Source organism: Anolis sagrei, chromosome Y (genome assembly GCF_037176765.1).
Source record: "Anolis sagrei isolate rAnoSag1 chromosome Y, rAnoSag1.mat, whole genome shotgun sequence".
Taxonomy (NCBI): domain Eukaryota; kingdom Metazoa; phylum Chordata; class Lepidosauria; order Squamata; family Dactyloidae; genus Anolis; species Anolis sagrei.
The window spans coordinates 15838528-15854181 of NC_090035.1; the positions used below are offsets into that span (position 1 = coordinate 15838528).

General features: G+C 41.5%; 1 protein-coding gene across 3 annotated transcripts in view; it reads right to left on the reverse strand.

Moving 5' to 3' along the window:
- LOC132782013 (eukaryotic elongation factor 2 kinase-like) overlaps nucleotides 1–15654 on the reverse strand; it is a 59186-nt gene that overhangs the window by 17261 nt on the left and 26271 nt on the right. For all 3 annotated transcript variants that reach the window (XM_067461225.1, XM_067461223.1, XM_067461224.1), the window contains 7 exons: nucleotides 14094–14194; nucleotides 8793–8853; nucleotides 8125–8162; nucleotides 5962–6133; nucleotides 5106–5255; nucleotides 4139–4271; nucleotides 1452–1579 (listed from right to left, as the gene is read on the reverse strand). In XM_067461225.1, coding sequence (XP_067317326.1) covers nucleotides 1452–1579; nucleotides 4139–4271; nucleotides 5106–5255; nucleotides 5962–6133; nucleotides 8125–8162; nucleotides 8793–8853; nucleotides 14094–14194 — 783 coding nt within the window. The remainder of the gene's footprint in view (nucleotides 1–1451; nucleotides 1580–4138; nucleotides 4272–5105; nucleotides 5256–5961; nucleotides 6134–8124; nucleotides 8163–8792; nucleotides 8854–14093; nucleotides 14195–15654) is intronic.

Below are 15654 nucleotides of genomic sequence, written 5' to 3' on the forward strand. Positions count from 1 at the left end.
CCATTTGCAGAGATGTTGATATTGGAAAAAATGTGCCTTAGAATTGAAGAACTAGAGTAATTCACAAACCATTTGTTCAAAGAGTGAAAAGAAAAACAAATAGCATTCTATATCTATTACATAATATTGCTGCACATCATTATATAAACCATTATGTAATATACAGATGTTTGAAACAACACTATATCAAGTATCCAATGCTGAATTTTTCCTAGATTTTGTTCCTTATGCCATAATTGGTGATCTCTCTGTGTCTTAAATAGTCTGTTCTGGAGGGGTGGAAAAGTTTCTGAAGCATATTTTTGGTATTATGAAATGCTGAAGTGAGAATTAAATCCCAAATCTGTTAATGTTGGATACATTGGCTCAAGGTCACAACATATAAAATGTTGGAACTCAAAGACTATGTGTTGCCGTGGGTTGCTGTGAGTTTTCCGGGCTGTGTGGTCATGTACCAGAATAATTCTCTCCTGATATTTTGCCCCCATCTATGGCAGGCATCCTCGGAGGTTGTGAGATCTGTTGGAAACTAGGCAAGTGGGGCTTATTTATCTATGGAAGATTGTCCAGGGTGGGAGAAAGAACTCGTCTGCTTGAGGCAAGTGTGAATGTTGCAATTGGCCACCTTGATTAGCACTCAATGGCCTTGCAGCTTCAAAGCCTGGCTGCTTTCTGCCTGGGGCAATCCTTTGTTGGGAGGTGTTAGCTAGCCCTAATTGATTCTTTTCTGGAATTTCCCTATTTTTTGAACAAAGGATCCCCTAGGCAGCAACCAATCAGGCTTTGAAGCTGCAAGGCCATTCAGTGCTAATCAAGGTGGCCAATTGCAACATTCACACTTACTTTCAACAGACAAGAGTTCTTTCTACCACCCTGGACATTCCATATTCATTTTGTTGCTACTTCATAACTGTAATTTTACAGTTATGAATCATATATCCGATATGTAGGATGTATATCAGATATATGATTTTGTCATTTGGGAGTTGTAGTTGCTGGGATTTATAGTTCACCTACAATCAAAGAACAATCTGAACTTCGCCAACGATGGAACTGAAATAAACTTGACACACAGAACTCCCATGACCAACAGAAAATACTGGAAAGGTTTGGTGGGCACTGACTTGAGTTTTGGAGTTGTAGTTCACCTACATCCAGAGAGCACTGTGGACTCAAACAATTATGGATCTGGACTAAACTAGGCACAAATATTCAATATGCCCAAATGTGAACACTGGAGGAGTTCGGGGAAAATAGACCTTGACATTTGGGAGTTGTAGTTGCTGGGATTTATAGTTCACCTACAATCAAAGAGCATTCTGAACCCCACCAATGATAGAATTGAGCCAAACTTCCCACACAGAAACCCCATGACCAACAGAAAATACTGCTTCCCAGGGGTCCTGACTCCCAGGTTGAGAAATGCTGATCTAGAGGCAGAAAGCACTTACAAGCTTTTTATTACTTTGAACTAAGGCGTCTTTCTCTTTGGCAGCGAGGTCAAACGGGGTCAGTCCCATGCTTTTGCAAATCTTGTTGCAGGAATGAGAATGGAAGAACAAGGCCATGCCCCGAACACCTGAGAGATATCAAAAGGAGCTGTGAGGACACAGTTTCGATAGAGAAAGCCCTAAATCTTCCCTGTGAATCTGTTCAGATATTCCTGTTACTGTCACAGTCCCCAGATCTTTTTGAAGATTAGAAAACGCTGTCGTTTTTTCCAATCTTAAAAAAGACCTGGGAACTGTGACAGGAGATGTGAAACTTCGGCAAAAGTTTCTGAAGTTCTGAAAGCAATCATCTGTTGAAAGGCCTAAGCTGCTGCCCCAAGAATCATTACATGCACCATTGCTCCAAGGCTCACTGCTTCCTGCTTACTTTTATTTTATTTATCAAAGGTCCATAGAAACCTTTCTGCAAGGTGGGTACTTGGCAAGTGTGTGGCCAGGTTATTCTTATGGAAACATCTACATATACTCAATGCACTGCATATCATTCAAAAATCTGATGCTCACATGTAAAGAGGATTTATGTTACGAGGGGCGTTCATTAAATATTTCCCCTGACCCACTTCTCTTTATCGCATGTCTTTATGTGCATGTTGTAAGACTGAAAAGATGGAGTTATCAATATTTGTACATTGTTTCCAATGCAGCCTGTGGTGTGCAAACAATAAGTTAAAAGGAGTGTCTGTCTATTTAACCTATATTTAAGCTCTTGGATATTGTACCAGGAAATTATGCTTTGGCCACCCCTGTGTTAATACAGCTGGCAAATCATCAGCAACTATAAGATCTATCAACCGAAAGGTTGCAAGTTTGAACCTCTGGGTCGGCGTGAGTGGCCGACCATCAGCCCTGCTCACTGTTTACCTAAGCAGTTCGAAAACAGCTTTAGCTGTAATTAGAGAAATTAGGTACCACTAAAGTGGGGGAGGTGTTTTACAACACCATAAAGAAAAAAAGATCAGAAAATGCTGGAATGAGGAAGTCCTGACGGCTCTTCGTCATAGAGGATGGAGCGACAGCCCCCTCTGTGGACTCGAGCCCAACCGCCCATGGCATCGAAACAACACCTCCTTCTGTTCTGTCTGTGTACTGTCTATACAAATGGCATTGAATGTTTGCCGTGTATGTGTACTTGTGATCCGCCCCGAGTCCCCTTCGGGGTGAGAAGGGCGGAATATAAATAAAGTGTTGTTGTTGTTGTTATTTGGCATCCATGGACAGTGGTTGGTGCCTAAGGCTCATCCTATTCCCTGGTTGAAGGTTTATCTAGTCACTGGATTTGGGACAACAACTATTGTCATTTTAGAATCATTAGAATTGGAAGGGGTTACAAGGGCCATCCAATCCAACCCCCCACCATGCAGGAATACAGTCAAAGCAATCTTCTGGCCTGGAGCACTAGAGGAGGACTTGTGAGGAAATGCCAAGCTGTTTTTTCCATTAGCCACTGCTTCCAAGTAAGCTGGTGACCAAAGTCCCAAATGGTGGTCAGTCAAGCCGCAAGTTGGAGCAAGAAAGAAACCAAAGGGCATTTTGCTAGATAGGTGTCGGTGTTGGTGTTCATTTATACCCAGAGTAACCTTGCTAAGAATGCAACTACAGATTTCTTCAATGCTAACACCCTCTTTTCTCCCCTATATATAAATGGGGTGCATCTTAGAGTCGCAGGTGTATCTGATATATTTTTGACTGAATGGAGCACCATTATCTTCCCACTGGAGCAGTACCTATTTATCTACTCACACTTGAATGTTTTCGAACTGCTAGGTTGGCAGACGCTGGAACTAACAGCAGAAGCTCATCCCACTCCCCAGATTCAAACTGCCAACCTTTTCATCAGCAAGTTCAGCAGCACAGCTGTTTAACCCGCTGCGCCATGGGGTGCTCCCATTATAGCCATACTTAAATATTTGAATGGATGCCACAAGGAAGGGGGAGCAGACTTATTTCTGCGGCTTTGGAGACTAGGACTCAATGGAGCCATGGGTTCAAATGACATGAAAGGAGATTCCACCTGAATATTAGCAAGAACTTCCTGACTGTAAGAAGAGCTGTCCAATAGTGGAACTCTCTGCGCTTGAGGGGTGCTTCGAATGTAGTTTTCCTGCATGGCAAGGGTTGGACTAGATGGCTCATGAGGTCTCTTCCAACTCTATTATTTATTTATTTATTTATTTACGTTATTTATACCCCGCCTTTCTCAGCATGAAGGGGACTCAAGAACGGTTTTACAAACTACGGCAAAAATTTAATGCTGCCTCATGCACATAACATAAATGTAGCATATTAAATCATAAAACAATTAAAACATATAAACAGTTATATGATTCTAAGGGGGAAAACAGTGATCATGGTCTTTCCAATATTATTTCCAGTCTGAACCTCATGACCTTCATGCCTAAGGTAACAATAACCTTTTTCTTGTTCTTTCAAGTCCTGACTGGAGGGAACTTTCTCTTGAGGAAAAAAAACTTGAAAAATCAACCTCTATGCATATGTGAGTTCTTCTGCTTTTCTACTCCAAGAAACAGCCCTTTGAAGGCAAGCAAAAGGCTGATGTGGTGAAAATGAGCTTCACACCCCTGCTCTAACAGGGCATCATGCTGAAGATTTAACATGTCAGCAGTTACCAAGGTTGCCATCCCCGAAGTCGGTTCCACTCTCTGTGTGAATCTGAGGGTCGGTGTAAAGGTCTCCAACACCTTGGATGTCGACGACGATAAGCTGGTGCCCTGAGCGTTCAAACGTGAAATGGCTAAAAGCCTGCAAGGAATCACAAGGTTCGTCACTCATGAGAGAAGAGAAGCCAGGCCCACTTCTAAATCTCATGCCTTGTAGACTGCGATTCAGTTTCAGCAACCCATCTTTTGGGTGAGGATATTTATTATTTACTAGCCATCCCCTGCCACGCGCCGCTGTGGTCTAGTCTGTGTATATGTGCTTTGCGTGTGTATATATTTGTGTAAATGTGTATTTATGTGGTTATGTGCATGCATTGCAATGTATTTTTATTTTTTACTTTTAAAGTCTCTTCCACTGTGTTTTTCAGTGTTTTTATGAGTGATGGTCACTCGTTGGCCTGATAGGTGTACTGTATCCAAATTTGGTGTCAATTCACCCAGTGGTTTTTGAGGTATGTTAATCCCATGAACGAACATTACATTTTTATTTATATAGATTTATGACATTTATATCCTGCCCTTCTCACTCTGAAGGGGACTCAGGGCGGCTTACATAATTGGCATTATTCCATGCCCAAACAACAACAACCACCATTAAAAGCAATTAAAATAACATTAAACAACATATGTAACAACAGCCAGATAATCAAATAATTATATTCATCAATCCAGGGGCAACTCCAACTGTATTGCACAGATAATTATGCTGGGTCTAATGCTTGCTCCCAAAGCCAAGTTTTCACTTGTTTGCAAAATGACAGGAGGATATTACCTGAGATCAATTTCTCTTTGTTGCCCTTGACCCTGACCCCAGGCTAATATGGACAGTCATCTACTCCTGGACCAACAATCTGAGAGCCAGCGCAAGACACTAGCCAACTGGGCTACTAACTCACTGTCACCAGGAAAGACTCACCTGTGGGGTGAGGCGGATGTTGTCATCGCGTACGAATCCTGAGTTTGAGTTGTATTTGATGTATTTGCCTTCAATGTAATGTTCCAAGTGAAACAGAGGTTTGCCAGGTCTGTTCTTCATTTCAATGATGCAGGTTTGGACAATGTCCACCTAGAAAAAGGAAGGAAGTTAGAAAGATGTAACAAAGGAAACTTATCTCATTGGACCCAAACAGGAATTAGGTAAGGTAAACTCTGGTCAAGAATAAAATATATAATGTGTTTAGGAAGGTTTTCCTTAACCCACGGGCCACTATCATGGGACATTTATTAAAATCTCCCAGAGTCAAGCAGGAATAGAAAGGAGAGAACACATGGTTCATTCAACCAAAACATTTACAATTTTTCTTTAAAACATTTATGGATTTATCTTTAGTAAAGTAATTGATAGTTTCTTTAAGTCCTCTCTGGGGCAAGAAAGGCAGGGTAGAAGTGTTGTAAGTAAATACATAAATGGGTTGTTGTAGGTTTTTTCGGGCTATATGGCCATGTTCTAGAGGCATTCTCTCCTGACGTTTCGCCTGCACCTATGGCAGGCATTTTCAGGGGTTGTGAGGTCCTCACAACTTCTGAGGATGCTTGCCATAGATGCAGGCGAAACGTCAGGAGAGAATGCCTCTAGAACATGGCCATATAGCCCGAAAAAAACCTACAACAACCCAGTGATTCCGGCCATGAAAGCCTCCGACAATACATTAAATACATAAATATCTTCAAGAGATCTACATAAATAATCCCAGAGAAACTGCATTGCAAACTCTAGGGAGTGTCCTTCTTTCTGATCCTTATTATTTTACTTTTTCTCTTGTAAAAGATACCTGTTTGGGGGGCTTGTGCCGGTTATACTCTTCTCCCCACAACTTGGCCTCCATTTGGAGTCTCACATCCTCAAAGTAGACATCCCTGTTCACTGTTTCGATGTATCGCTTGGCCACATAGTTAAAGGCACCTTTCCAGTTCTGAGTGTGCAAAAAATTGGATAGCTTTTTCCTATAAGGACAAAATAAATATGATGCAGAAAATGGACAGAGTGCTCTCTGTAAACATGGGAGCAGGGAAGTGCAAGGAAACCTCCATAACAAGAATGTATGACATTGTATGAGGTTCTCCATATCATGATGACTCCTTAAGCTATAAGAGGTACTCTATAATAGTCGACTGGCTTGTGGGGTATATATTATTTATTTATTTATTTTGAGCTTTTATAACCCAGTCTTCTCGACCTCCGAAAAGGGACTCAGGCCGGTTAACAGCAGAGGGTTAAAATACAATAAGATAAACCACAGTAAACATCATACTACAATAGTACAAACATACATTAAAATACAATTATACAACTTACAAAAGGTCAGTTCGTCAGAATAAATCATAAGTTCATCGCCATCCGCCCATGTGGTCAGAAGTTATTGACTCAGTCATCATTCTGCAAATGCAGTATTCCAAAGCTATGTTTTTACCAGCTTTCTAAAAGTCAGGAGGGAAGGGGCAAATCTAATCTCCATTGGGAGGGAGTTCCAGAGCCGAGGGGCCACCACTGAGAAGGCCCTGTCCCTCGTTCCCATCAATCGCGACTGCGAAAGAGGTGGGACCGAGAGCAGGGCCCCTCCAGAAGCTGACCAGAAGCTGCAGGTCAGGGTGAGCTCCTGCTGTTAGCCCTAGCTCCAACCAATGGTTTGAAAACATGTAATGTGAGTAGATCAATAGGTATTGCCTCGGCAGAAAGGTAAAAGGCACCCATACAGCCAAGCGAGCAAACCCGGCCAGGAGGGTCTATGGACAACAGGCTCCTCGGCATGGAAAAATGGAACAAGACCACCTCTCCATGGCCAGAGTTGAGAATCGTCTCCAGATGCCAGAGATGTAAAGGGATTTTTTTTGCTTTTGTTTGTGTATTGTATGTCATTGTTCACTGTATAACAGGCACCGAATGTTTGCCTATATATGTGTATACTGTAATCCGCTCTGAGTCCCCTCAGGGAGATAGAGTGGAATATAAATAAAGTATTATTATTATTAAGAGCAGCAATTCACATAGCATTCTGGTGTATATTTACTTGGAGGAAGGTTACACTGCATTCAATAAGAAGGTTCTCCAATGAAGGAGAGCCATCCCAAGGCAATGCATTCAATTTTTCCCCCCAGACATTTCTTTGTGACCTTAATGTGAGAGATTCAATGGCTACGTTGGCTTCTGACAGTGAAAGTACAAAGGAACCATCAGCTGATATTTTCCTGCCTCAATTATTGGTTATTTACCCACATTCTGGAGTTTATTACCCAAAGCAAGTCAAATTATTTTGCAGCCAAAGCAGAAAATTGTATGCATATTTTCCCATTCATTGCATACATTGGATTTATTAATTTATTGTGCATTAATAAATCAGGTGATTCTGAAACTGGACTATATGGCAGTGTAGATGCAGCCTTAGGAGTAGTATCAGTTACTCTCCTTGTGCTGTTCTCCTTACTCTAATGCAGTGGTTCCCAACCTTTATTTACGAGGAACTAATTGACCAGGGACCACTCTCCAACATTAGTACCAAAAAGGTTACGAATCAGGTTTTTTTGTCAACTTTAGTTTTGGTTTGGTTATTTGGAGTGCTGATTCAGAAAATTGCATTGGATAGACCACATCAGCTCTAGTTTCTGATACAGAATATATGCCATCCAGTAGTTGCCGTCTGCTCGCCCACAGAAACCCATATTTAATAAGCCTCGGCATTATAAGAGGGTTTTGCGAAACCAGTCACTCTTGTTGCAAGGGCGTAGTAATGGTGAGGCCGCGGATCATATTTTAGTTCTTGCGGATCACTGGTGGTCCAAGGACCTCAGATTGGGAATCACCGCTCTAATGGATCATGCAAAATAATGAATTAATGCTAACTGACCTCACATATCAAAGCAGAATGATCCACATTTCCCCATTCTGCAACAACAACAACAACAAAAGGAAAATCACAAGGAGCAATAGAAACACTTACGTTCTGAAGCATTCCCGCATGGCTCCACGGCCAAAAGGCTGGAAAGTAATACAGAGATCATCATTCATCTGAAGCTTATGTAGAAATGAAAATCCCTGCATGTACTATCAGGAAATTTAAACCCATCCATCTAAGTCTATAGAGGGTTCACCAGAAATGTTAAATTTGATGCCAATAAAGTCAGAATTGAATGGAATATGGGGTCAGACTGTTCACTGCAAATCAACCAATGGAAAATTACTCGACATCTACAATCTCTCTTTGTATTAACAATTTTATAACACTATTTTTTTTTAAAAAAAGAGGGCACTTAGGTTAGTTGTTCGTTCTCAGTTGAATTCACTTTACAGGGTGAAAAAGAAATAAAATAATACACACACATATATATTAGTATCAGGAGCAACTTGAGAATCTGCAAGTAGCTTCTGGTGTTAGAGAACTGGCTATCTGCAAGAACATTGCCCAAGGGATGCTGGATGTTTACCACCCTGTGTGAGGTTTCTCTCATGTCCCTGCATGAGCAGCTGGGGCTGACAGATGGGGGCTCACCCCACTCCCCGGATTCAAACCACCAACCTTTTGGTCAGAACGAGGGTTTAACCCACTGTGCCAATTTTTAATATATTATTAAAATTAAGGATAAGAGTCAGAGGCGAGTCTGTCCTCACCTGTGAAGCCATTTTGATCAGAACCTCATCCTCGATCCACTCCCCAGTCACAGCATTATATCTGTCAAACAGGTAAAACACCAAAATCTGGTCATTAAAATGCACAATGTGACATCAGGGGCATTGTGGGCAATTAAGAAAATATTGTGATAATCCAACTGAATCAAGGGATTTGCAGTTCATTGAGATCCTATTGCTCTCTGGCACAAAATTCTAAATACTCTCCCTAAACTCCAGATTCCAGGATTCCATGGCACTTATATTAGAATCATAGTGCTATAATTGTGCATACTGAAAGAGCACTAGGCCTTTATAGCTCACATATAATCACAAACCCCTATGCGCTAGACGTTCTCTGGAGATGAACGCTCAGTTTGTTTCTGTACACGGGAGAGCATAAAGGGCAAGACAACATGTAACTGCATGGTTATTTTGCCCTGGAGGCTTTTGTTTATCATCAAAACAGGTGCAGGTAGCTACAGGCTGAACTGAAACAGCACTGCTAGATCAGTTATAAGTGAAGCACTGCCAAATGTGAGCAATGCCGACAGATTCTGTTCTCAAAAATGTTGCAAGAGCACATGTAGCTTCTACATCAGAGCTTGGCACAAACTGTGCCATCCCTGAAACAGATTTTATTTTTTGTTACATGTGTATACTTGCTCCTCCACTAAGTATGGTCAGAATATAATTCTTTAAAAAACAACAACAGTGCAGCAAGGATAAGAACAAAGCTGACCAAATCTAACCTGTGTTCACTCCAGAGAAAATTAATTTTTTGGACAACAATTCCCAAAAAAGGCCCAGTCAGTGGATTCCTCGATCTGGAGTACAAAAGTAAAATTTCTGAAATATTGAAGCCAGAGGAAAAAATGAGGGAGGGAGAGAAAAAAAATACAAGGGAGAGTGTGTTGTTGAAGACTTTCATGGTCGGAATTACTGGGTTGCTATGAGTTTGCCAGGCTGTATGGCTATGTTCCAGAAGCATTCTCTCCTGATGTTTCACCCACATCGATGGCAGGCATCCTCAGAAGTTGTGAGGTCTTTTGGGAACTAGGCAAGTGGGGTTTAGATATCTGTGGAATGTCCAGGGTGGGAGAAGGAACTCTTGTCTGCTTGAGGCAAGTGTGAATGTTGCAATTGATCACCTTGTTTAGCATTGAATAGCCTTGCAGTTTCAAAGCTTGGCTGCTTCCTGCCTGGGGGAATCCTTTGTTAGGAGGTGATTAGCTGGCCGTGATTGTTTCTAGTTTGGAATTCCCCTGTTTTTGAATATTGATCTTTATTTACTGTCCTGATTTTAGAGTTGTTTAAAATACTGGTAGCCAGATTTTAACAGAGCTCCATGCTGGCCTCATGACCTTGGTGGTATCTATGGACAACGCCAGCTCTTAGAAACTGAGATAGGCACCACCTCACAGAGTCGGACACAACTAGACTTAACATCAGGGGAAAACCTTTACCTAGCCAGATTTTGTTTATTTTCATGGTTTTCTCCTTTCTGTTGAAATTGTCCACATGCTTCTGGATTTCAATACATTGAAAATTGTAATATCAGTCTACTGTCAAGGATGATATTCTATTCCAGTGGGCACAAGCTCTGTTACATTAGTAATTACTGTCATTGTCTGGAAGTTGTCAAAAGTGTGATCTCAACAATGTGTTGTGAAACATCAGAGTGAATGTCTTGATTTCCCATTGTGTAGCTGGTTGTGAAAGAGTGTGATCCAAAAAGTGCAGCACTGCTATGCTAGTGAGATCTAATGCTATAGTGGTGGTGAACATAGTCTTGAACTTGGCCATAGTTTTGTCTATCTATGTTCCTACCCCACAGTGGCACTTTCGGGTTTAATGAATGCTCAGGTGATGGCAAAGGGGGCTCTCACGTACTTCCAAAGTATCAGAAGCAGAAGACTAGCTGGTCAAATTTCACACTGAATGCACACGTCACATCTACATACACTGGATAGGGATGAGTGACGCAAGTCCGCATTTTAGGGCTGCGCCCAACTCAGACGTCTGTATTCTGTCAGTGTTCCTGCTGGTCTTTGCTGAGATTTACATTCTGGTCGTGCTTGGCAGAGAGATACGTACGTGTGAGTGAAGGGAAAATTGCTTAGAGAGCAGCACAGCCTGTTACCAAGAGGTCAAACTATTAATAGCTTTGAATTAAAATATTCCCGAAGCACTTTTGTACTAATTAGATTAAGCCTAAAGTATACTGTGCGTTTTGTTTATCATTTGGGACAAAGGGGACAACAACAACAACAACAACAAAAAGACCTATTCAAAGTGTCCAAAACTAGGGTAAGTAAAAGAGATGAGTACACATCTTTCCTTCCTCCCCATAAGCCTCAAGAGCTTTTTTCAAACTGTCCATTTTTAAAATAATTGAGGAATATGAAGAAAAGATTCTCAGTGGTGACCCCAAAACTGTGGAACTTCTAAGAGACTTGGGTCTGTTTGATAACGCACAATTTCACAACGTGATGCCACTTCAACTGCCACGGCTGTATCCGAAGTTGCCTTGCCATTTCTAATTTGGTGCAGAACTATAGTTTTCCTGTAGAAAATTGTAAGCCACTCATGAAACTATTGCCTCTTACAAATGGAACCATGGGAGTTAAAGCAGAATCAAAGTGTTACAACTATACAGAGCGAAAGAGAACTCACAGTTTGGGTTCCTCCTCATGCATTCAGAACAGCCTTGAAGACTTTCCTCTTGAAGGCTTTCCTCTTGAAGGCTATTTTTAACTGAGGAAGCAACTAACTTGGTACTATAGAAGAGCTCCATGATATATTTTGTTAATGCTGCTCAGTTTTTCTTTCTTTCTTTACATCATAACAACTTCTTTGTTGAATTCCAAGGCCAAAGAAGCAGATGGGGAAAAGAGAAGAATGGCCTGCCTCAAGGGAGTGTGCTTGCTCCATCAATGTTCAACATTTACACAAATGACCAGCCACTGCCAGAAGGGACAGAGAGTTTCATCTACGTTGACGATCATGCCACCACCGCTCCAGCAGGGAGCTTTGAGATGATTGAACAGAAGCTCTCTGAATCTCTAGGTGATCTTACTGCCTATTACAGGGGAAACCAGCTGATTCCCAAACCATCTAAAATGCAGACAAGTGCTTTTCATCTTAAGAACAGACAAGCATTTCGAGCTCTGGGGATTACCTGGGAAGGAATCCCACTGGAGCACTGCAGCACACCCAAATACCTAGGAGTTACCCTGGATCGTTCTCTCACCTACAAGAAGCACTGCCTAAATATCAAGCAAAAAGTGGGTGCTAGAATCAATATCATTCGAAAGCTGACTGACACAACCTGGGGATCACAACCAGATACAATGAAGACATCTGCCCTTGCACATTACTACTCTGCTGCTGAGTATAAATGCCCAGTGTAGAACACATCTCATCATGCTAAAACAGTAGATGCTCCTCTTAATTAGACATGCCGCATTATCATGGGGTGTCTACGCCCTACACTACTGGAGAAATTACACTGTTTAGACAATATTACACCACCTGGCATCCATCAGGGAGTAGCAACCAATAGTGAAAGGACCAAGACAGTGACATCTCTGGCCCATCCCCTGTTCGGATATCAGCCATCACGCCAATGACTTAAATCAATAAATAGGTTTCTAAGATCTACAGAGACACTCGCTGGAACACCTCAGCAAGCGAGAGTCCAAAAGTGGCAGGCTAAAACCCAGAACCTCAATCAATGAGAGACTCCTTCCTGGACACACAGGAAACTGGGTGATTTGGAAGGAGCTGAACAGACTGAGCCCTGGCACCATGAGATGCAGAGCCAACCTTAAGAAATGGAGCTACAAAGTGGAGTCCATGACATGAGAGTGTGGAGAAGAGCAAAGCACAGATCACCTATTACAATGTAGCCTGAGCCCTGACACATGCACAATGGTGGACCTCCTTCTTATTTATTTATTTATTTACTTTATTTATATACCGCTTTTCTCAGCCCTCAGGCGACTCAAAGCGGTGAACAACATCAATACAAAACATCACGAGACAAGTATAGGGCAATTAAAAACAATTGTAACATAAATTATTAAACATCCGTATATCAATCATTATAGCAACACCAGAGGCTCTCCAAGTGGCCAGCTACTGGTCAAAGGACATTTAATAGAATGCCAAGTTTGCAAACTTTGTATGTGTTTTTTTAAATACAATACAACTATTTGGTTTGCTCCTGATACAATAAATAAGTATCATAACAACTACTAACATGGAGAACAAGTAAGCTAGAAAAAACCCCTATTCAGGCATGAAGAGAAAGGTCATAAACATAACTGCTAATTAAAACAAGCCATCTGGTTATCACTCATTTCATTTAATCAGTCTGTACAGCAACCAGAAGTCTGCAGCAACCTGCTATCACTTCCTGTTCATTTCTGCCCCTGCGGCACCACTAAGACCAGCTCCAACTGAACGGTGGATTTTAATCTCTCTCTATTGACTTATCTTGCATTTTGTCAATTATGTTTTAATTGTATTTTAAACTGCTTTTAATTTACATACTTTTAAATAGCATTGCGATTTGGTTGCTCTTTTATATTTCATAAAATAAATGTTTTACAAGACCACTTTGGATCCCAGACCAGGATAAACTGAATGAATGGATGAATGGATGAATGAATGAATGAATCAATCAATCAATCAATCAATCTCAGCATGTTTTTTTTAAAGAAAACTTATATGAATGGAATTCCATACCTGTTAAGTCCAAAGACACATACTTAGCGTCACTTAGCGCCACACACTTAGTGTTGTATTAGCTGGGCTACAGGACAGCTGGTTAATCACTAGCAGCAATAAATCACTGCCGACTGGAAGGTGGCAAGTTTGAAGCCCGAGTCGGGTTTGAGCTTCCAATTGTTAATAGCCCAGCTTACTGTTCACCTAAGCAATTTTAAAAGAGCTGAGCTGTGAGTAGAGAAATTAAGCACTGCTTAAAGTGGAGAGGTTAATTTATGACACCATAAAAATGCTGGAGATCAAAGAGCAAGGAGGAAACACTATGATCAAAGGCTCGGTATCATAGTGGTCAAAATCAAGCAACCTCCAGGAGTTGAAGTTGGAAAAAAATGCTGAATTACCTTTATCTGTCTGTATGTCTTGTATGTCTAAAAACAGCATTGAATGTTTGTCGTGTATGTGTGCATTGCAATCCACCCTGAGTCCCCCTCTGGGTGAGAAGAGCGGAATATAAATACTGTAAATAAATAAATAAATAAATAAAAACTGGAATCAGAACCAGCTACAGACCTGTAACGCGTGGCATGTTCGGTTTCAATCTCCTCCAGGTGAAATTCTGCCCAGGGGTCAGGCATGTGCTTGGCTTTCTCAATGGCATGCTTCCAGGCTTCCTGAAAATGGCAGAAACTGTTAAATCAGGGTGTTTTCTGTATAATGGCTCCTAGGATTACCAGTAGGGATACCGAAGGGGAAACTGAAGAAATTCTTGTGCCATTAATGGCTGTGCAAAAGACGGAATCTCAGCAGGTGAGATGCTTGTCCCTTCCTCTGAACAAGCATTAAAGGTACAGGAGATGCCTTCAATGTTTACTCTGATAAACCCAGCCACTAGTTAGATGTACTGCACAACCGTTCTGTTGTTCCTTGTCTGACAAGTTCCTAAAAAATCTAAAGTCAGACAAAGTGATAAAGAAACTTAGGCAAGCTATAACTAGAAAGCAGCAGATGTTTCTAAGAAGAGGGCTCCTCAAATAGGAAATTAGAACCTATCATATAATCCCCTTTTTGATATTCTGTGGCTATGAACTCTGGAGCAGGGTAAAATAAAGAGGAGCTATCCTTCAGAAGCTATGTGTTTTTATTCCCATGGTTGAAAAACCAAACAGCAGTTCAGCAGTGGAACTCTCTGTCCCGGAGTGTGGTGGAAGCTCCTTCTTTGGAGACTTTTAAACAGAGGCTGGATTACTATCTGTCAGGGGTGCTTTGAATGCGATTTTCCTGCTTCTTAGCAGAATGGGGTTGGACTGGATGGCTCACGAGGTCTCTTCCAATTCTAGGATTCTATGATTCTATGACTGTTCTTCCAGTAAAAATATTGACTATTTGATGGTGAGTGAAAAGGTATAGGAAATTACCTTTTGTTTCCAAGGTTAAACATGACAGAAGTTCTTGTGGGGAAATGACAGTGAATATGACAGTGAATAATGACAGAGGAACAGGCAGTCCCTCTTATAGAGGGACTGCCTCTTCCAGCATCTGGGCTGGAGTCAAACACAGAGCAGCAGCACATTCAGGTGGAGAGCGCAGAACCCACCACTTCTCAGGCTACAGATCAGGAGCAGGCCCCTGAGCTGCAGAAAAAAGGAATATAAGTGTGTAGGTCCAGCTGCTTGGCAGAAAAGAGGGCCAGTAATTGGGAACAGCTGCAAAACCAGCATAAATAGCTGGGGTTTGGTGCAGTCAGTTGCTGGCAGCAATGTCTTTGTTGGAGTTGTGATCTCGATTTCTTAGACCTTGTGTGACGAACTGTATCTAGGACTTTGGGTTTCAGATTCTACTTTGGACTTTGTTTAGGATTTCTTAGCTTAGAAATTTTGGAACAACTCATTGTCTACTCTCTTGCTTATCCCTTGGCATTGGTTACTGACTGTTGATTTGACCCTGGACTGACTCTGAACTAAACTTTCTTGACTGCTTCAGAGATGAAGAAGGGAAAAATATGACAGTAAAGTTTGATGGTTAAAAATAATTCTGTCATTCTGCCCTACCCCTCTCTCTTTCATCTCAGTGCACCTCAAGCTCCCTGATGCAGCTGCCAATTGCTTTTTTCCCACTGTGCCAGGAACTGGGG